The following is a 23,098-nucleotide window of genomic DNA, read 5'->3' as shown; positions in this document are numbered from 1 at the left end:
ATGATGTCTCTCTCTACGCTTTCAGAGAAAGAAGCTGTGTAAATATTTTCCAGTCAAGGTAGTATAATTCTGAAAACCATTTACTACCCACTCACTCTTAAAGAAGAATCGACCCAAGAATTTTCCCAGTCAGGCACTGAACCTCCTAATTTCTAGATGGTCAAAAACTGGGAGCGTGGTGCTCCAGGGCTCTGACAGCTGACCTCAACTACACGCAGGTCACCAGAGTTTAGACCTCTGTCTTACAGTCCTGAATCCCAATGTGCAGAAGCAGGACCTTACCCCACATTTCTGTTTATTGACACCCTGACTTCTTCCCCCTTCCCTACTCTGATTTCCTTCTGTCTGTGCTCATTCTGGTTTCTCTAAGGCTCACATGCGATTTTGCGTTATTGACTCGGACATTCTTGGTTTCCCTGTTTCTACAAATGTCTTCCGTTTGCATTTAGATGATTGAATTGTTTTCAATGGAATCCCTCCCTTCCAGGAGCTCTTCACACATCTCTCCTGGCATTGCAATGAAAGAAGACAATCTCAGCATCATGTACTTCTGCTTTTATCTCCAGACTCCAGCCACACATCCTGCTACTGAGGCAATGACAAATCAACCTCAGAAGCACTGATATTTGTTTTGGGGAGTTGAAGTACCTCTACAATCCCCCTGTCAAACTGGCCTCTTGCTATCCCCTATTTCATTCCCAATTTACTCATAGCTGGAGAAGTTGCTGACCTAATTGGTCAGAAGCCAAGATATACATCCACCACTGTTTAGTAGTGGTTGGGATTGCTTCGCCTCAAAGGCAAGAAATCAGGACTTATTTTTCTCTAGGTGCTTCCTTCTGCCATTCAGCAAGTCCATCTGGGCATGAATTACTTCTTAGAGGAAGTCCTCACTCAAGATAGGTAGGTGGGTAAGTACGCCCACAGTCTGACCTGTGGAAATAGCATATTTCTCTTCATTATGTGGTTCCAAAATTTAGATTCAGGAAAAGGTCAGCAGATCTACTTTAGCCTGAAGACCTATACTAAATTTCTCAATAAAACTTTCACAGAGCTCTACACACTACACTAAGAAAAATTTCAACTTCTTCATTTGCTTTCTCTTTCTAAACATTTTTACCTTTTACATGATATTCCTAGTGCAAAAGGAAGAAGCCACTCACACAAAAATGGAATTTTCTGCTTTCTTATCAAGGAAGAGTTGTGCTTGGGAGAAGGTGAAGTCTTCCTGAGCAAAGCAAAGAGATAATCTTATCTAGGGTTTGGCAACATGGAGTTCAAAGAAAATTTATTCTCCCTGGGAAATTTTGAGATATTGCTCCATTCGCTTCTAGTGTTCAGTGTTGTCAATGAGAAATCTGAAGCCAATTTAATGTTTTTATAAGGTTGTTGTTTTTTTCCATCTCTGGAAGCTTTCAGAATTTTTCTTTTTAATTTTAGTGTTCTGAGATTTCTGACAGTGTGCCAAGTTTGAGTTTTCTCTTTTTCATCTCACTCACCGCTCATGACCTCTTTGCATCTGACGACTTGTACATTTCTTCCGCTCTGCATAATGTTCTCTACAATTTCTTTGATTTATCTTCTTTTTCCTCTATTCTCTCCTTTGGGAATTTATACCTGTGTTGTAACTTCTAGATCTATTCTCCATATGCCTTTCTTACCTGATGTAACTTCAGTCCTGTCTTATTTTCTTTGCATACTTTTACACCCATTGTCCTGTTCTACACTCTGGGAATATTCTTCAACTCACTTATTCTCTCTTCTGTTGTGTTCATTCTGTAGTTTAGCTAATCTCGTATCTTTTTGTTGTTGTTGTTGTTTGTTTTTTGGATAATCAATTTTTTATCTTCAAGTCTCTTATCTATTCCCTTTTGCAATAAACTATCCCAATCAACATATAATAGATATCTTTTCTTACCTTTATGAAGATATCAAGCTTTTAAAACATGTCATCAGCTTTGTTATTCTGTTTCTTTAGATACTGGGCGTTTTTTAATTTGTTTTCTTCAGTGCTTCTCATAGTAGTAATTTCATGCAATTGCTTGGTAATTTGGGGTTTGTGTGATCATCTTTGTACTCAAAATTGTCCCTGTAACTTGTGTAGATTTGTAGTGGACACAGAGCAAACAGTGGGAGCAGTTTACCTTGGGGGTAGAAGCATTTATCAGTGTTTTTAAGAATTATTAGCACATGGCAATAATAAAAATCAAACCAACTTTTAGGTGTTTTAGGAGTTCTTTTAAACTTCCTACAGACAATGTCCCCCATTTATTGCCTACACCTGGGAAAGATGAGTCCCACAACCTCCTCTCACTCCACCTCCCCTCGTCACCCCACAACTTGGTATGCCATTGCTGTAGATGATGTTCAGTTGACCGTATTCTCTCTACACTGTGAGGGAAGACCACTGTCAAGAGTAGTATAAGACCAACTCACTGTCTGGGCATAGAGCCCCATTCCTTTTGATTGTTGCCATCCTCCTAAGATACAGCTCTGCTTCTCTAGTCCAAATTCCCTCTCACCGCCTAGAGGAAAATGCTTCTGCGCTTATTAACTGAATGCAGGTTTGGTCAAAAGGAGAACAACCTACTTCATTACTCTGAATGCAATTGCTGTGGGATCACCCCAGTGGTTGACTATGGCCCCTTCTGGCCCCTTGTATTCACTTCCTCAAAGGGTAAAACTCTCCCAGAACCCTCTCACTTTGCAACGAACATCTACTGTGACTGTTTTGAATGATGGTTTTCTTCATTAACATCAATGCTGTTTTGAGCACTTTACAACTGTGAGCATTAAATGAGCTAACATATGAACCCATATGCTTTCTATCTTTCAGAAATGTCTCAAATTTTCTGGCTTACTGGTGGCAGTGTCTTGCTTTCTAGCACCGTAGAGTTTTCACAACATTTTTTTCTGTCATCTTGGGATTTATGGCATTTGGCCTAATATCTTGATCTAACTTTTCACCTGCTTCTTAAAATAGATTTACCCCTTTTTTCTTGATATGTATGTATTCCAGGTTAGTCCACTTGAGCTTCCATAATAAAATACCACAGACTGAAATATCAAAGGCTTAACAAACAGAAATGTATTTTCTCACAGTTTTGGAGAGTAGGAGTCCAAGATCAAGGTGCTGTCCGGTTCAGTTCTGGTGAAGCCGCCTCTCTTCCTTGTAGATGGTTAGTAGATGGCTGCCGTCTTGCTATATTTTCACATGGACTTTCCACTGTGCATGAGAGGAAAGAAAGTGCTCTTTGGTGTCTCTTCCTTTTCTTATAAGGACACCAATCCTGGCCCGGCGCAACGGCTCATGCCTGTAATCCCAGCAATTTGGGAGGCCAAGGTGGGTGGATCACCTGAGGTCAGGTGTTCAAGACCAGACTGACCAACATGGCAAAACTCCATCTGTACTAAAAATAACAATTAGCCAGGCGTGGTGGCAGGCACCTCCAATCCCAGCTACTTGAGAGGCTGAGACAGGAGAATTGCTCAAACCCAGGAGGCGAAGGTTGCAGTGGGCCTAGATTGTGCCACTGCACTCCAGCCTGGGCGACAGAGCAAGACTCCACCTAAAAAAAAAAAAAAAAAAAAGGAAAAGAAAGAAAAAAGAAAAGAAAAGAAAAAAGATGACACCAATCCTATCAATCCTATCAGATTAGGGCCTTATCCTTATGACTTCATGTAACCTTAATTCCTCCCCACAGGTTGTATCTCCAAATTCAGTCACATTAGGGGTTAGGACTACAACATATGAATTTTGGGGGAACAAAATTTAGCCCACAACATATTCTAATGAAACAGGTTTTAAATAAATAAAACATCAATAAACAAACTAATAAGGAAGAGTATAAACTAATAAATAAACTAATAAATGTAACAGTGTGTGTAAAATGAAAGAGAGGAAAGTTAACTAAAAATCTTCAAAGTGAATACAGAATATGATGACCTTTCTTGGTGCAAAGTAAGTGCACGATAAATATTAGTCAAATAAATGAATGAGATGTCCAAAATGCACCTCATAAGACACCAAGACATCAATTTTCAGGAACATTGTGTCAAACATTCTTTGACTCTTTCAGGCTGCTACTCGATGAGAAAAAATGGTAAAAACATAGTCACCCTACTTGTTACTTTCCTACTCTCAAAAAAATACCTGAAGCCATTGGAGAATTTTAAATCCTTACTGAAATTAAATATATTAGTATTATGACTATGTTTATGATGATATGTTTATTCATTCTTTTTCCAATTGCATTTAGATTTTGGAAGGATTGTCATGGGTTATGTGTGTTGATTTTTGTGTATATAGGCAGGTATGTGTACATATGGGTGTATAAGATAAATTCACAATGTATGAAATTTTTGTTGTTGTTGTTACTTTAGTCTTAAAATAGTTGCCTAACTTCAAACAGGGTTAGGTACCATTACATTTTTGGGCCAAAAGAATATGATTCACTGGTAACAAAAATAAACAACAGAGACACACCTCCAGCACTTCCAGATTAACAAAATAAATGCTCTAGAGAGTAGACTGCTAACAGGGGGTGTGGAAACAAGTGTTGGAACCATAAATGCATTGCAGCATATTCTACATAGATCATGAATAAGTCAGGTTAGGAAACTGTGCATCACAACATCCATATGTACATTACCATATGTACAAACTGATGTGTACAAACAATACCATAATGCACAAGTGAAAAGTGGTAAACAACTCAAAATCTTCACAGCATTTAGGGGTGAATGTGAAAAGGGAGTGAAGTAAGACTCGGTTGAGTTATATCCATACTTTCCCGAATTTGCCTAAAATGTATAGGCTTTATGGTAGACTGCCACATACTTTAGCAAAAATCATAATTTTGTGCTACTTTCACTCAGAAATGTATTCCCACCAAAAATACTCATGTATTTAAAGTGGGATTTTTTTCAGATATAACTTTTGAGGGCAGCTGTCTGAATTTATCATTAATTATTACCTAAACATGGCAAAAGAAAAAGGACCTGCTTATCTCTCCCCTAAAAACGTCCCAAATTAGAATACAATACTCTTTGCCTAATTCCTGCCTGTTATTCAACAAGATAGAAACAGTAGGTTTTAAAAAATTGAACCAACTAGGATTTTTGAGAAATGAGTTAAGTCACTGAAAAATGAATTAATTCTTAATTAAGAATTGGAAGGAATCTAGCAAAGTTTGCAAAAGAAAATAATGAATAGAAATTCAAAATACTATTTAGAGAACAAACACAAGATTCTACATACCTGTTTTTACAAAATACTTGTTAAGACAAATGGGGATAAAATGACAAAATGTGACCGCATTACACATCTCCCTAACCAATGTTCTTAAAGATGACCAGTGAACTCCTACTTGCCCCCTCCTCTAGCCCCCATCCTACTCACTTTGTGTGCAGCATAAGATGCCACTGACCTCCTTTTTCAAACTCTTACCTTCCCTGATTTTTTGTGACATTTGTCTCTTTTAGATCTCTCTCTCTAATTGCTACTTCTCAGTTCCTTTTCTTACGCTTTGCTGTAAATGTCAGTAAATTCCAAGGTTGCGACTTCCCAATTTTTTCTTGTTCTATGCAGGCTTTTACTGGTAATCTCATCCACTATATCATTCCCACCATATCCTCTAGACAGGTGATTTCAGCCTAGTTCAATATCTACCACTCAGTCCTCCCTTCCAATTTCCAGACCCAAATTCTCAACTGCTTGCTGTACCAAATGTATTGAAAGAGACCTTGATTCTTACGACTCAAGTTTAACATCTGCTAAACTGAATGTATTGCTATTTCTTTTACAACTTATGCTTCCATATGAGTTGTCCATGTGGTATCATAATTATCTGCTTTGCTAACTCTGTTAGTTTCCTAGGACTGCCATAACAAATTACCACAAACTGGGTGGCTTAAAACAACAGATACTTATTTTCTCACAGTTTGGGAGGCCAGAAGCCTGAATTCAAGGTTGGTCCTTCTGAAAGAGCTGAGGGAGAATTCATTCCATGCTCTCTCTCCTAACTTTCGGTGATCACCAGCAATCCTTTGTGTTTTCTGACTTAGGGATATAGTGCTCCATTTTCTGCCGCTGTTGTCACATGGCATTCTCCTTGTGTCTCTTCTCTGTCTTCAACTAGGCTTTTTAAAAAAATTCATACTGTTCTGATTTATTCATCATCTGTGTACCTAAGAGACTTGGCAAACATAAATTAACTATATGTAAATTACTATATTCATGAGCAGATGCAAAAATAGGAAAGGCACCATTAGTGTAAGGGTACTGGATTGTAGTTGATAGGCCACTCCAGCACTTAGGCTTCTTATAAAGACTCCAGTCACTGGATTGAGGGCCCACCCTACTCCAGTATGGCTTCATCTTAACTTAAATAGTTATATCTATAAAGACTCCATTTTAAAATAAGGTCACATTCTGAGGTTCCAGGTGAACATGAATGTTGGCAGAATATTATTCAATGTAGTACAATGACCAAACATGGAATTCCCTACTCTGACATTAACCCACATATTTTAAGTTGACTCTCTCCGTTCTTCAAGTCACACTTTCTTCTTACTGCACCTAATTATCTTCTTTCTTTTTTCAATTATTTTTCCAAAGCATAGCTAATCACGTCCCTCTTCTGCTTAGAATTCTGCCTTGGTTCCCCATCAATCTCAACTGACCATTCAAGCCAAATTTTAAGTCACTTGAGATAGTATGTTAAAATGTTTGAACCTTTATTGTATTCTATTAGGCAGCAATGAACACCATTTTTCTAAAGCTGTTTCCTTTGCCTTGAATACCTTCCCTATATGTTATCAAAGTGCTGTCCATCCTTCATGATTCAACTAGGATACCACCTCTGCTGTGAACTCACCACTGATCACCACCCACTCATGTTACCATGCCCATCAAAATTAGTCATCTCTCCATGTTATACTAAAGCAGCAATCTTAAACTAGAGAATGTTATCCCTGCGTGCATGTGAAAACTTTCTTAGAGTCCTAACACAGACAGTTTTAAAAGAACCAATTTCAAGATCCACATCTTATAAATGTTCTCTTTCTTAAAACTAATAATATTGAGTACAGCTGCAGACTACATGTTTTCCTTTCCTATCTTCCCTTTTACAATGGACTTCCCCCTGACCCCACCACTTTACCCCAAAAAATAAAAAACTCAACTTGCCTCACCCATTCCAATCTTACTAGCATTGCCCTGGAGGGTAAAAACTTCTGTAACCCTAATTGTTAATTATACAATTTTTTGGCCTGTGCCTCTGACTGAATTTAAAGAAATAAGGAAACTGCTATAGTTCTTTTCTTTTTCATCAGCTTTTTAAAAAATGAGCTTCCCTTGTACCTATACCAAAAAAAGTCACAAATTTTATTCAAACAATAACCCATCCTTTATTCTTTCATAGAGAGATATAAATAAATTTTTAGTCTCATTCTTCTCAATAAAAGATGGTTACTGACCATCTTTGGTGACTCACGTCTGCAATCCCAGTACTTTGGGAGGCTGAGGCACCTACTTCAAGCCAGGAGCTCCTGCTTAAAGACCAGCCTGGACAACAAAGCAAGACCCTAACTCTACAAAAAATAAATAAATGAGTAAGGCATGATGGCACACATCTGTTGCCAGCTACTCAGGATGCTGAGGTGGGAAGATTGCTTGAGCTCAGGAGTTTATGGCCTCAGTGAGCTATGATGGTGACAGAGTGAGACACTATCTATAGAATAGAATAGAATAACAACTATCCAATATGAGTTTCCTTCTATGTTTATCAAAATTTGTAAAATCGGTCGGGGACAGTGGCTCACACCAGTAATCCCAGTACTTTGGGAGGCTGAGGCAGGCATATTGCTTGAACCCAGGAGTTTGAGACCAGCTTGAGCAACCTGGTGAAACCTCATTTCTACAAAAAATACACACACACACACAAAAGAAATGCCAGCACTCTGGGAGGCCAAGGTAGGTGAATCACGTGAGGTCAGGAGTTCTAGACCAGCCTAGCCAACATGATGAAATCCTGTCTCTACTTCAAAAAATTCAAAAATTAGCCAGGTGTGCACTTGTAACCCCAGCTACTCGGGAGGCTGAGGCAGCAGAATTGCTTGAACCTGGAAGGCGGAGGTTTCAGTGAGCCGAGATCGTGTCACTGCTTTCCAGCCTGGGTGACAGAGGAAGACCCTGTCTCAAAAAAATAAATAAATAAATAACCAGTGTGGTGTTGCGCACCTGTAGTCCCAGCAACCCAGGAGGCTGAGGTGGGAGGATGGCTTGAGTCCGGGGAAGTCAAGGCTGCAGTGATCTATGATTGTACCACTGCACTCAGGCCTGGGCGGCAGAGCAAGATCCTATCTCTCTCTCTCTCTCTCTCTCTCACACACACACACACACACACACACACACACAGTTAAATTGTAGGATATTTTTACTGTTTACCAAAACTTTCATCATGGAATTATGAGAAACAATGCTTTACAAAACATAAAAATTAGTAATATAAAGAAGAAATAGCAAGTAGAGCTCACATGAAGCAGTTATATAGTTATATAAGGCAAATTCACTGGTTCTTTTATCTCTTTTGGATTTTATCTCATGATGTATGTTTCTTCCTTTCTATTTGCCTTTCCTGTCCCATCATAAAATTACCCAAAGAAAAATACATTCATAGCTTCTATATGTATATATGCAGAGGAGAAGGGCAAGGATCCTAGAAAAGAAGCTAGAGAAAGACAAGAAGATGCAATAAAATGACATCATAATGCTCCAGCTAACATAAAGACAAAAACGCATAGTAGTTAAAATATAGGTATGTATTTGATATGCTTGCATTCTTTTCACATGAATTTCAGCATTTTAACCATGAGGTGGGTTTGCACACTACAAAGTAGTATAACTAAATGGCAATTATATGGTCAATTAGGGCTTATAGATAATTCAGGGAAAGAAAAAATATTCTCCTCAGATCTTGGGACATTAGGGAGTTTGGCAGTTTGAATACCTGACTTTATAGTTAATAAATCACCAATCTTCAACTTAGCTTTTTACATATATTTTAAAGCACTCAGGAACATCAACTAAGGTCAAACAGTTAGAAGTAGTGGGTGTATTTACTCAATAAGCATTTATTTAAAACCTACTTTGTGCTGGTCTTATGGAGTATGAAGAAAAGACATAGTTCCTTGCTTTGAGAATCTTACAGTCTATGATGATGTCATATACATAAATCACTTCAAATATTCCATATTCACTGATGAATACCAAGTTCTTATTGCCAGAACTGTATTTCTGAATGTCTCCTGGATATTACAAACAAGGTTTTATCATACAAGGTCCTACAAACACCTCAAACTGAAGATACACAAAAAAATAACTAATTTTTTCATGCTGCTACTACATACAAACATCTGCTTCCTGAATTCCTATTTATATTGATGTCATCTTCATGAGTCTAGTCTCTTGTAACAGAAACTCGAGTCATTCTTGATTTCTTTGAATTATCCAAAAGCTCCACATGTGGCTCATTAACCTATCCTCTCACTATTGCTAATTTTTCAAAGTTCAGTGCTGTCTGCCCAGACCTTTTGTCTGCTTAATACCCTGCATTGGGTCTCTTTGCCCACTGCTTAATGTCTAAACTCCTCACAAGATCACATGGGACCATTATAACCTGGCTTCACTCACCTTTCCTTTCCAGACCCAACCACCATCACTCTGCCACCCTCTGCCACCTGGCCCCCTACACACACTTATACTCTGTTCCAGTCACACCAAAATTTGCTGAACATGCCATGTTCTTTTATGCCTTTGAACATATCACTCTCCATGCCTAAAAGACTAGTCTATCATTTATCTGTCAAAGATATGCTAGTCCCTTAAGACAGTGCACTTCCTCTACAAAGCCCCTCCTTGACACCCCAGGCTAAGTTCAGTGTGGAACAAAGTACTTTGTACATGTTTTTCTTATTTATCATTAGCTTTGGATTGACATCCTTGTTTCCCCCATTAAACTATGAACTATCAGACCTGCCGCTGTCTAACTTGCGTTTCTATTTGCAGTACATAAAGTAGAAACTCAATAACTGGTTGATGGATGAATAAACTTCTAAGCACACCAAGATTTTAAGAAGGAATCAGTGAAATTATATCTATGACAACAAGTCTTAATCAGAAAAAAAGTTATTCTGGCTTTACAGACCTAGTGTCCACCTATTTCTGAACCGTTTAAGATGAATCTGAACTATTTTCATTGCCTCTTGGTCTCCACTATCCTTACATAGGCTTCTATATGTCTTAATGTGACATACGTGGAGATCTTGATTCTGAGACAGGACCATTTACCTTTGAAAGAAGTATAAATTGTACTATGATAATAAGGGAAGAGAGAAAAACACTGATAGTCTGGGAATCTATAAACAGTTATAGATGTGATATATTTGTGGGCCACATAAGGAAGGAGTACATGGAGAGGGGAAAATCTCATACTGAGATTTTCTTAAGTGGAATCTACAAGTTACCCAGATCCACTGTGAACCCCATGGGCTGCCACTTGGAGGTGAGATAGGAGGGGCAGATATGAGGAGATAAGAATGGATGGAGCCTACACGGGCTCAAGTAGACCCAATGTCAGACATTGGAAGGAAGATAGACAGTGAGAGCTCTGAGGAAAGTCTGTGAGGAAACTCAGGTCTTGATGAACTATCCTAATGTCTACTCTACGCTCCATGCTGGACTGTTTGTACATTTCCTCAGAATGCAAGTTCATTGGTTGGGGACAGTGGCTCACGCCTGTAATCCCAGCACTGTGGGAGGCCAGGGTGGGCGGATCACCTGAGGTCAGGAGTTCGAGACCAGCCTGGCCAACATGGTAAGACCCAGTCTCTACTAAAAATACAAAAATTAGCTGGGCGTGGTGGCACACACCTGCAGTCCTAGCTACTTGGGAGGCTGAGGCATGAGAATTGCTTGAACCTGGGAGGCAGTGATTGCAGTGAGCCAAGATCATACCACTGCACTCTAGCCTGGGTGACAGTGTGAGACTCAGTCAAAAAAAAAAAAAAAAAACGAAAGGAAGTTCATTGAAGCACAGCAGCTACATTATTTTTCTATTGCCACAAAACAAATTACCACATACTTAAGTGATTTAAAACAACACCCAAAAATAAAAGTTGAAGATAAAACAAATAAATAAAATTAAATTAAAGCCCACATTAGCAAATGGGTCCGAATCAGAAGTCTGGGTGGGCTCAGCTGGGTTCTTGGCTTCAGGTCTCACAAGGCTGAAATCAAAGTGTTGGCCAGGCCAGACCAGGCTCTCATTGGGAGGTTTTGGTGAAGAATCTACTTCCAAGCTCACTCAGGTTATTAGCAAAATCAGTTCCCTGCAGTTGTACCTCTGAAGTCCCTGTTTTCTTATGAACAGCTAGCCAGGAATCACTCTCAACCTCCTAGAGGCCTCATGAAATTCTAACCAGGTGACCCTCTTCTTCACCATCAGCCATGGAGGATTTCTCTCAAGTAAAATCTCCCTTGTGCTTCACATATCTGCCTTCTTGCTGTGTCAGCAGTGGGAGGAAGTCTACTTTAAAAGGCCTGGTATGATTAGATCAGGCCTACCTACATAATCTCCTCATCAACTGTGCCATATAACATGGACTATTGATGGGAATAAAACCACCATATTTATTGTCCCCGGGATTATGCAGGCACATATACCAAGGGGCAGGGAATCTTGGGGCCATCTTAGGCACCTGCCTGCCCCACCATCTGTAGCTTTACTTGTCCTAGCGACACAATGTAATGACAGAATCACTGTCATCAAGATCCAGTATGGTCAAGAGTTATCACTTGCTATTTGAGGATTCTAATTTTTTTAATAACATCTGTATTCCACCAGCACTATTTCCATTAAACCTAACTTTTGAATTGTACTATTCAATTGCAAAAGAAGGGGAAGTTAATAATCTTGAATATATAAGGAAGGTGAAAAGGTTTAATCCTTCCCTTGTATCTATCTCTTCGTGGGCCCGTCTCTATTGCCATTTTTTTCTCATTTAGCCCACAAAACAAACCGCCTGCAGCTCCTGTTATAAATGAGTACGCTGATGCCCAGCTACACAACCTGGTGAAAAGAATGCGTCAAAGAACAGCCCTCTACAAGAGAAAGTTGGTAGAGGGAGATCTCTCCTCACCCGAAGCCAGCCCACAAACTGGTAAGCATTGCTCCCTCCAAGTACTGGGAAGAAGGAAGTGATGAGGGGACCTGTGTTTTGCAGATGTTTCAGTTTGGATCCCCTAAAAGCAGATCCTGAGAAAATGATTTACATACAGTTTATATTTTGAGAGTGATCCAGGAAGGTACGAGTGGTGAGACAGAGAAGAAAGTTAAGATGTACAGATGGGTTAGTAAGAGGATCACTGGCCAGATGCAGTGGCGCTCACACCTATAATCCAAGCACTTTGGGAGACCAAGACAGGAGGATTGCTTGAGCCTAGGAGTTTGAAACCAGCCTGGGCAACATGGTGAGGGCCTACTGTGCCATTGGGGCTTTATCCAGCTGAAAAGCTGTGTGGATCATTCTTGAAAATTATCTGAATGGAAGAGGAGGAAACTGATTGGTGCTGGAGCTTCATACTGTTACCTCCCCAGCACTTTAAGTAAACCTGCTCGAGGAAATCCTCCGACAGACATAGGGAACCCTCCTACAGGTGATCTCCAGGCTCAGGGTATATGTGTAGGACACAAACAGTATCTTCTATAGCAAATTTTATTGTAATATTAAAAATACTCATATTATGCAAAGTACATATTATAAAAATACAGGAATATTACCTGGGTATCCAACAGAGCAAAGAACATCAACAAACCAATCATGTAAAGGGAGGGACTATTATCAACCACCCTAATAATTACAAAAATGTGTTTATGAAAATTAATCAGGCAGGCACAGTGGCTCACGCCTGTAATCCTGGCACTTTGGGATGCCGAGGTGGGTGGATTACTAGGTCAGGAGATCAAGACCATCCTGGCTAACATGGTGGAACCCTGTCTCTACTAAAATACAAAAAATTATTTTTTTGTATTTTAGTGTTGCGTGCCTGTAGTCCCAGGTACTTGGGAGGCTGAGGCAGGGGAATTGCTTGAACCCAGGAGGCAGAGGTTGCAGTGAGCCAAGATCGCACCACTGCACTTCCAGCCTGGTGACAGAGGAAGACTCCAAAAAAAAAAAAAAAAAAAAAATATGTAGAACACAAAAATAATATATACTATGATTACATCTATGTAAAATATTTTTATATATATATACAGAAAAAGAATAGAACAAAGCTTGGTTGTTTAACATATAAATGCAAATCAAGTTGATAATTACATGGGATGGAGTTGAGCTTCCTCATAGTTCTGTATAAGAGAATGTGGGTTTTCAAAATAAACTGTGTATTGTATAACAGTTTCTTTTTAAACAGAAGAGGCTAAAAGAAATCATAGTCATTATACTTTTATAAAGATATATTGAAAAGAATATTGTGTGTGACATGTGTGAGGGTAAAGAAGCACCAAACTAAAACCTGCAGAATGATGTACATTTGCAGTGTTTCTGATCTCTGACTTTATTGATGCTCCAAAGTATGTGAAAATCAAGCTTGTATTTAAAATATTCTATTTGTAACACCTTTGTGACACCTTATTTGTGAGCTTTAAACCTGCTACATATTTCCAAATTCCAGTGTTTTCATTACCTGTATATTTTCATAAATGTTACTATTTTATTTTGTTTTTATTGTATACTTTAGGATATACAACATGATTTGTTTTCTTTTTTAGAGAATGCCTTTATTTTATACTCTACATTTTTATTTGAGACATAGTTTACAAACTGTAAAATCCACAATTAAGTGTACAGCTCAATTATTTTAACATATTCTTTTTTCATTTTTTAAAAATTTATTTCCTGTATCATTGGAGTTACAATGAATTTTTAAAGCAAATTCCAGACACTATATTTCATCCATAAATATTTCAGTGTAGACAAACTTTTTAAAAATATTTTTATATACTTATTTAATCTTATTTTATTCTTTTAGTGGCAGGGTCTTGCTCTGTCACCCAGGCTGGAGTGTAGTGGCACAGTCACAACTCACTGCCACTTCTAACTCTTGGGCTCAAATGATCCTCTTGCCTCAGCCTTCAGAGGAGCTGGGACTACAGGCCTGTGCCACCATGCTTGGATAGTTTTTACACATGAATAGTCCTGTTGCATCACTATCACCACCCTCCAAGATAAAGGACATTTCCCTCACTAGAGAAAACTTACAGTCTCCCCAGGTGACAAAGCCCCCTTGCCAAGGTAATCATTATCCTGAATTTTGTCATCATTTAGTAGTTTTTCCTGTTCTTTTTTTATTTTGGAAAAATTTATAAACATTTATTTATTTTAAAAATTGTGTTTCCTTTAATTTTTTACATTGACATATTTTTTCTTTATACACACACACAGTGAAATAAATGTCACTATTTTAAATGTCATGAAGGTTTTGTTTCATCTGTCTGTATCAAAAGAGGAAGATTCTTAAATGTTCTGACTTTAAGACATTCAAGTTTTTTGGGTTTTTTTATACTTTCAGTTCTGGGATATATGTGCAGAACATGCAGGTTTGTTACATAGGTATACATGCGCTGTGGTGGTTTGCTGTACCCATCAACCCATCGTCTACATTAGGTATTTCTCCTAATGCTATCCCTCCCCTTGTCCCCCACCCCCGATAGGCCCCAGTGTGTGATGTTCCCCTCCCTGTGCCCATATGTTCTCATTGTTCAACTCCCACTAATGAGTGAGAACATGCGGTGTTTGGTTAAGAAATTCAAGTTTTTAACTAAGCTAACTTAACCTCTTTAAATGTTTCATCTTTTTTTTTTTTTTTTCCTATGAAGCAAAGCCCACGGCTGTACCACCAGTAAAAGAAAGCGATGATAAGCCAACAGAAGAACATTACTATAGGCTGTTATGTTTCAAAGTCAAGAAGATGCCTTTAACAGAGTACTTAAAGCAACTTAAACTTCCAAGCAGCATAGATTCATACACAGGTATTAACAAAGGGTGAACTATTGTAGTGGGAGGGCTGGCTATCACCAAGAAACCCTGTGACTCGAAGTCACAGATAGCTTCTATTTTCCTTACCTCATATTCTCAATCTAACTAGCAAGCAGAATTTAAGTTATATAACCTGTAAAGGATCATTTGCCCATCTTTGGTGAAGATAAGAAATACAATATTCCTGCCTATATTTAAAAGGCAGTCCAGATCCTCTCCTGCCCCTAATTACCTCGGAAAAGAAGGCCCAAAGCACTCCACAATATGTGCACTGACACACTTGCAATTCATTATGAAGTATCAGTCTTCTTCCATGGCTTCACATTGTTGATTATTCTAATTGAACAAATCCTTTCCTGCGGCCTCCCATAGGCAGAGAAGGGCTATGTGTGAAGGGACATGGACTACGTTAATGGGCTGACCCTCTGCCCTCCCATTCAGTGCTATCCTCCTTCAGGCAGGATGTGGCCTTTCTGCCACCTGCCCTGGGCAATCAATCCTGCAACTTAACTACTGAGGAACTAAAGATCTGCGGCTGCAGTGATGTCGGTGCAAAGTCCTTCCAACTTTTTGGGAAATTCTTTCCTGATCCAAATAGTACAGTTACCTGTGTGGACAGACTCAGAGTAGCCACTTCTTCGGGAGACTGGAAGGAAACTGTCCACTTTCAGAAGAGGCGAGAAGATCATTTAACATCTCTTGTAAAGCCTGGTGCCTCACAGTGCAGAGGCAAAATTGTGTTGAATGTTTAATAGAGCCTTCTATGGCAAACCGCTCTCTAGAGGTTAGTGTCCCAACCTCCCCAGACTAAGCAAGAGAATTCTTTCTGTGTTTGTTCTATGTCATTTGGATTGCTCCACTTGCTGTTTTTCCAGATCGACTCTATCTCCTGTGGCTCTTGATTGTCACCCTTGCCTATAACTGGAACTGCTGGTTTATACCACTGCGCCTCGTCTTCCCATATCAAACCCCAGACAACATACACTACTGGCTTATTGTGGACATCATATGTGATATCATCTACCTTTATGATATGCTATTTATCCAGCCCAGACTCCAGTTTATAAGAGGAGGAGACATAATAGTAAGTGGAGTTCGGAAAAGGCAGAAACTGAAACGTGAATAACATCTAATTGGGCTACAAAAAATAACAGCATTGTTTTATGTAATGTTTGACTGGCTATCTGCATGGACAACTGCAAGAAATCATGAGCAATAATAATAAGAAAACAATTACAAAACAGCCATTGAGTGTTCACAATGTGCTGGAAAACATGCGTCTCCCTGTACCTTAATTTCCTCATATTTAAAGTAAAAATAACAAAAATACCGTCATAATATTGATTGAAAGATTAAATAAATTGAGGCCTGTGAAGTGCCTAGACTGTGTCTGGTGCATAGTGAATGAGTATTAAATGTCAGCTAGCATTATTGTTCTAGTTAATTTACTTATAATACCTCACTTAATCCTTTCAATGACACTATGAAAAAGATGTAATCAGCCCTATTTACAAATGAGGAAACTGAGGTTCAGGGAGAGAGGTTATTTGCTTAAAGCCCAAAGCGAGAGAGTAGAGGGGCCAGGATTCTAATCCAGGCCTTGCCTCTACAATCACGCAGGTTCAGGTCAGCAAGTTTTTCAGAATTTGACAATACTTGAGCATATAAAGAGAGTGCCAAGTCTGAAATATTGAAACTATACACATATTTTACCTCAATAATGTTTTTTAAATGGATCAATTATCAATGCCAAAAGAAGAAACTATTTAATATATATTCCTCTGGTAATCAAGCCTCAAACAGTCTGTGAAGCAGTTATTTTCTATCACGTTACAGTCTACCATTCACCTCAATATTTTAATAAATAAGATAGGTATGATTTCACTCATTAGAACCTACTCAGCCTTCTTAGGAGACAGTCTGGTGTTGTGAGAAAGTACTAGGCTGTAAGATTTTAGGACACAGACTGTGCCTTGTCTATCATTGTGTAGTTGGAACCGAGTACAGCGTCTGCATGTAGTAGATAAATCAAGCACAGGGTTTTAGGCCTGGACACTTCGGGAAAACCTAACTTAGAAAGCAAAGCTTTATGACCCTTTTTTTTTTTTTTCCAATTTTTATTTTAGATTCAGGGGATACACATACAGGTTTGTTACCTGGGTATCTTGGGTGATGCTGAGGTTTGGGGTGTGATTGACCCAGGTACGGGACATAGTACCCAATAATGAGGTTTACTACCCTTCCCCGCTTCCTCCCTGCAGTCCTGCTCCCTCTAGTCATCCCAGTTTTTATTGTTCGGATTTTTATGTCCATAAGTACCCAATGTTTCACTTATTTATTTATTTTTTATTTATTTTATTTTATTTTATTTTATTTGAGACGGAGTCTCGCTCTGTCGCCCAGGCTGGAGTGCAGTGGCACGATCTTAGCTCACTGCAAGCTCCGCCTGCCAGGTTCACGCCATTCTCCTGCCTCAGCCTCCCGAGTAGCTGGGACTATAGGCGCCTGCCACCGCGCCCGGCTAATTTTTTCTATTTTTAGTAGAGACGGGGTTTCACCGTGGTCTCGATCTCCTGACCTTGTGATCCACCCGCCTCGGCCTCCCAAAGTGCTGGGATTACAGGCGTGAGCCACTGAGCCCGGCCCCAATGTTTCACTTATAAGTGAAAACATGCTGTATTTGGTTTTCTGTTCCTGCATCAATTTGCTTAGGATAAGGGCCTCCAGCTGCATCCATGTTCTTGTAAAGGACATGATCTTGTTCCATGGTGTATATGTGCCACATTCTCTTTATTCAGTGCACCGTTAGTGGGTACCTAGAATGATTTCATGTCTTTGCTATTGCGAATAATGCTGCAATGAACATGCAGGTGCATGTGTCTTTTTGTTAGAAAGATTTGTCTTCTTTTGGATATATACCCAGTAATGAGATTGCTGGGTCAAATGGTAGTTCTGTTTTAAGTTTTTTGAAAAATCTCCAAGTTGATTTCCACAGTGGCTGAACTAATTTACCCTCCCACCAACAGCAGCCTTTGCCAGCATCAGCTGTTTTTTGAATTTTTAGTAGTAGCCATTCTAACTTGTATGAAATGGTATCTCATTGTGGTTTTGATTTGCATTTCTCTGATGATTAGTGATGTGGAGCATTTTTTCACTTGTTTTTTGCCCATTGTATGGTCATGACCATTTTAATCAATGTGGATTCACCGCACTGTCCAATATGATGACCACTAGGCAAATATGTCCATTCAAATTTAAATTTGAATTAATTACAATTAAATAACATTACAAATTCAGATTCCTCAGCCACATTGTTCATATTTCCAGAACTCAACAACCACATGTCTAGTGGACAGCACAGAAGATTTCCACCATTGCAAAATATACTATTATTCAGTGTGGTAAGAGAATGAAAGAGAAATGAGCCATCCACATCTCCATCAATATGGCCAAACCACAGACAGGTAGCCACACCCCTCACAGATATGGGCATATCACAAGTACATAGAACACCTCCACCTGGTGTTTTGTTTTTTAATGAATATGGCATCTATGGGTCTATCTCTTTATTATTTACCTGCCAAATTCATCACATCCTATTTCTCATGATCAAATGCAGTGCCCTTCCTAAGAAATTAGCATTCTTACCCTTAGGATAAATTATCTTCTCCTGGATTTACTCTCAGTGTTAAGGGAAGTTTATTGTCAATCCAATCAATCTGAGAAACAGACAAATGTGTTTTCACAAGCACAAATCCAAGTCTTATAGCCACTAGCCCAAGCCCCTTCCCCAGCTAACAAGAAGGATGCTGCCTTTCCAACTGTGCAATGTGCCATCCTCCTCCCAAGGCTCAGCAAGGGCTGCACAGAACATGTCCTCCAATGTCACGATAGGAAGAGCAGACTGACTGCCTATATGGCACCTTAGGTTCATGTAGAATTTTCAAGAAGATAGTTAGGTTGCTTAATCTTCTTAATATTTTCTGTTGGATCTTCAGAAGGTCTTAAATTATCAAAGCGCTGAAAGGAATAGTTTTGAATGTTTTTTCTTCCTTAAAAAATTGTCATTTTCTAAGAAGTGTTTTCTATATTTGAAATCTTTCCTAGAAAGAAATAGTAAAGGTAAAAGCCAAAGCTATACCAAAAGTCTATTCAAAATATTCCTTGTGCAGACTCTAGAACATTAGTTAACTCACCAGCGCCATCCCCAGAGCAACCTGGCAGCTTGATGAATGGTGATGACAGTGTACAAATAAGAAGTAAACAACAACAAAAAAAGGAACACTGATTTCAACCTCCATTAGACTCACAAGGGGGGAGAAAATCAATATTTGACCAATGGAAAATGACAAAATCAGTAAAGGGAGACTTTTATTTTCAATTTTCTAAGAGGCCTTTGCACACAATGAAGTGTTAAAACCAAGAAAAATAACCAGTAAAAAACACACGCAACGAGCTCTATTTAAAATGCATTATCATAAGCTACAAATACCGAGCAGGAAATAATTGCTTTGTTTGTTCAATTAAAGAAACCAAATTAATGGTTTCTTTAATTTAGAGTAAGTAGCTGCAGCATTTGAAACTTGATTACATTTTGGTAAGAAGACTATGCACATTGAGTACCCAACCTGAAGGTCTCACTATATTTAGCTATCTATGCTACCATTAGTATACACCACTGAATCATTCATTCATTCATTCATTCATTCATTCATTCATTCATTCATTGAAGAAACATTTATTAAATACTTACAGTTGCTAGGTAGATACATCTACTTAATTTATTTATTAAATAAATGCACCATAACTGGAGGATGGAAATATTAATTCCCCAAGGCCTTGAAGGAAAACAAACAAGTAACAGACAACAGATTGAGGTGCTAACAGCTACAACAGAAACCAGGAGGACTTATAAGTTTTTCACAGCATTTATTTATAAAATCTTTCTCCTAAAAGTGATGCTACAAAGATAACAGAATTTTGAAATGCAGTCGAACAAAAAGTCTGTTGTATGTAATTTCCTTTAGAGATAGCAGAAATTGAGTTGGAAATGACAGTGAAGATTATTTAGATAAGAGACACATCCACAACCCTTTGCAAAATTCACAGAAATCCTCGCTGTCATCTAGTTACAATGTCAATTAGGCCTTCCTTTATAATCAACTTCTTTTGGTACTTAAACCTCTCAAATGCTCTTTATAAACCAATCTGAAGAAAACCACTCCCTTCTCTGTGTTTCCTACACTTTACTCAAAATTCTATTATTTAATTGTATCAAATATTGATTAGACTAATTATGAAGTAGTAGAAACAAACAGTCCAGGGTCAAGTTTCACTTCTGAAATTTGCTAATAGCATTAACTTGAAGAAAGTAAACTTACCCTTTCATTGAATACAATCTTTTTCATCCCCCAAAATAGGAATAGTCGTACTGTTGCAGGATGTCTCCTTAGTTCAGTTAAAGACAGGGTCCTTGTCTGTCCCATGGCCATGAAAATGTAGGCTCGGAGATGGTTTGAAAGGTGAGCGAAGCAGGGTTTTATTAGGTGAAAAGGTTTAAAAAGTGGGGAAACAGGGATCCTCCACAAGGCCAGAGTCCCCTGATAGAGTGCTTCCTGCCCACTGTTGGAATTTCAGGTTCCACACAGGAAGAGGAGGGGCTAGGCTCCTCCCTACTGCAAATGTAGCAAACTTTCCAAGGCTCCACGTCAGTGGGCAGGCTGGTTGGAGTTTCTGCAGCAACCCCCTCCCACCCGGCTATCTCAGTACCCACCTCATAAATCTATTATGAAGATTGAATAAGACACCTAGCTCGGGGTCTGGCATGTAGAAAATACACAGTTGATTGTTAAATGAATTAAATGAATTGATGTCCACACACTTTACTTTTCCCTCTTGTCTCCTATTTGTCTATGTATCTCTCTTTCTTACCTGAGGATAAGTTTCTTGAGAGTAGGGACAGTATTCGATTCACTTCTTTATCTAACCTAGGAACTTAGAATACACTCAAGAAATGTTTGAAGGAGTGAATGAATGGTAATCTCAGTTCAAGGATTTTATTTCCTTGAATAATTAATCTGCATTATAACTCTTTCAGGTAATATTATTTTAAAATACTTCTTCCATCTGTCCTGTGTAAAATTATGAAGTTTCTATGAATTGTTTTCAGAAGAAGTGAATACTGGTCGCGGTGTGCAGCTTGGCGCAGACTCACAAATTGCTGCAGTGGCACCCTATGCTCAGCCTCGCGGACTGAGTTGGCAGCGGCGGGACAGGGACAGCAGCGCACCCGCGCAGCCCTGCACCTGGGCCAGTCTCCTAAATATTTACACATTGCCGAATCTCCTGTGGACAAGCCACCACGAGGCCAAGACTGTCCCATGATGGGTTGAGCCTCTTCTTGTGCCTAGAGATTCTGAGAATCCTATCCATCTTTTTCACCAATACGGTTTGTGGACTCTGATGACCCAAATCTGACATCAGTTCTGGAATGTCTAGAAGATACTAAGAACAACAATTACCTTCGTCAGTAATTGAAGTAGTTGATATGTGAACTCTGCAGATTATATAACCTTCCTAAGCATCTGGATGTTTGAGATGCTAGATCAACCACTACCCATGGGTCAGAATGGGAAAACAGAAGTGACTTCAGAAGAAGAAGAGATGGTTGGAGATATAAAATACTTAAATCACTGTAAGATGAAGGAAGAAGAACTTACTAGTGGGAAAAAGTTGGAGGATGAAGGAACTGAAAAAGAAAATTTGGCAACATTAGAGAAAATTAGGAAGACTCAAAGGCAAGACCATTTAAATGTGGTGTGGTGTTTGGGTCAGTGCAAGCTTCAGATAGACTTATGAAAGAGCTCAGGGATGTATACAGATCACGGAGTTATAAAACAGGTCTGCTGGAACTTTTTGTGTTCTTCCTGAAAGAGAATTAACTCTTACATGATTTTTATCTTCTGACAAAAGCATGAGCAATATTGCTTGGAAAGGATTTATTCAGTGGAACTCATAAATGACAGTACACGACTGGCATGTTAAACTGCAGAAGGTCGACCCTGATAGTCTTTTGCACAATGATCTTCAGATCGTAAAAGAAAAAAGGAAGATAGAATATATTTTGTTTAACATATCTTTTAAGAAACTGTTGTGGTTGTCAACTGGGTTGTCTTCCTAAAGTATGAATCTCTTATATATTGACCGAAGTTGCTAATGGCTACATTTCTACTGGTTCATATGGGGGAACGAATGAAGCACCAAAGCCGAAAACAAAACACAACACACACACACACACACAACAGGAAAGTAGAACTTCAGGGAGGGGACGATCTGAAAGGTAAATGGCTGAAATTCTATTGGATTTGTGTTTCTGGACCATGCTTCCTGATACCAGAAAGAAGGGCCTTTTCTGGGGTAGGAGTATTTCTTAAGAGGCCTGGGAAGAATGTTATTGCCTTGAGCTAACTGGCCTTGTGAAGAGGACCTTAAACTGAATTGCCAAGTTTTTAGTATTGGAATTCACAGACTTTGGAGGGTAGCAGGATAATTTTCCATTTGATCCTCCATTTGTTCGAGTGGTGTTACCTGTTCTCTCAGGAGGGTATGTATTGGGTGGGGGAGCACTGTATATGGAACTTCTCACAAAACAGGGCTGTAGCTGTGCCTACACAATAGAATTGGTCATCAGGCAAATAAATGCCATCTTAGTCAGAGGCAAAGCCAGAGTGCAGTTTGGAGCAAATAAGAATCAATATAATCTAGCAAGAGCCCAACAATCCTATAATTCCATTGTACAGATGCATGAGAAAAATGGTCCCTCTGGACACACTGCCACCTGGCCATGCTTCCTTTCCCTTTCATCTTTTTCATCGACCAATGGGCTTGGAGTATTGAGGCCATGCCCCATTCTGCGTTCTAGTGTGGCCCTGGTTACTTCTCCTCTGGCTCAGTTGCACATCTGCCTGGTAGATGACTGGATGTGTTTAGCAGTGGTTGC

At 39.1% G+C, this 23,098-nt stretch overlaps 1 protein-coding gene and 1 pseudogene across 2 annotated transcripts in view; both read left to right on the top strand.

Annotated features, from left to right (window-relative positions):
- Positions 1 to 23,098, top strand: part of CNGB3 (cyclic nucleotide gated channel subunit beta 3) — a 168,018-nt gene that overhangs the window by 53,903 nt on the left and 91,017 nt on the right. The window contains exons 4-6 of one of the 2 annotated variants that reach the window (XM_010378557.2): positions 12,068 to 12,222; positions 14,940 to 15,092; positions 15,975 to 16,183. In XM_010378557.2, the coding sequence (XP_010376859.2) occupies positions 12,068 to 12,222; positions 14,940 to 15,092; positions 15,975 to 16,183 (517 nt within the window). Of the gene's footprint in view, positions 1 to 12,067; positions 12,223 to 14,939; positions 15,093 to 15,974; positions 16,184 to 23,098 lie in introns of those variants that run through there. The other variant, XM_010378558.2, reaches the window with a different exon arrangement.
- Positions 18,545 to 23,088, top strand: LOC104674288 (annotated as a pseudogene).

The sequence above is a fragment of the Rhinopithecus roxellana genome, chromosome 9 (genome assembly GCF_007565055.1).
Source record: "Rhinopithecus roxellana isolate Shanxi Qingling chromosome 9, ASM756505v1, whole genome shotgun sequence".
NCBI classification, from domain to species: Eukaryota; Metazoa; Chordata; class Mammalia; order Primates; family Cercopithecidae; genus Rhinopithecus; species Rhinopithecus roxellana.
The sequence above is the reverse complement of the archived record's forward strand: the minus strand, read 5'-3'. Positions and strand labels throughout refer to the sequence as shown.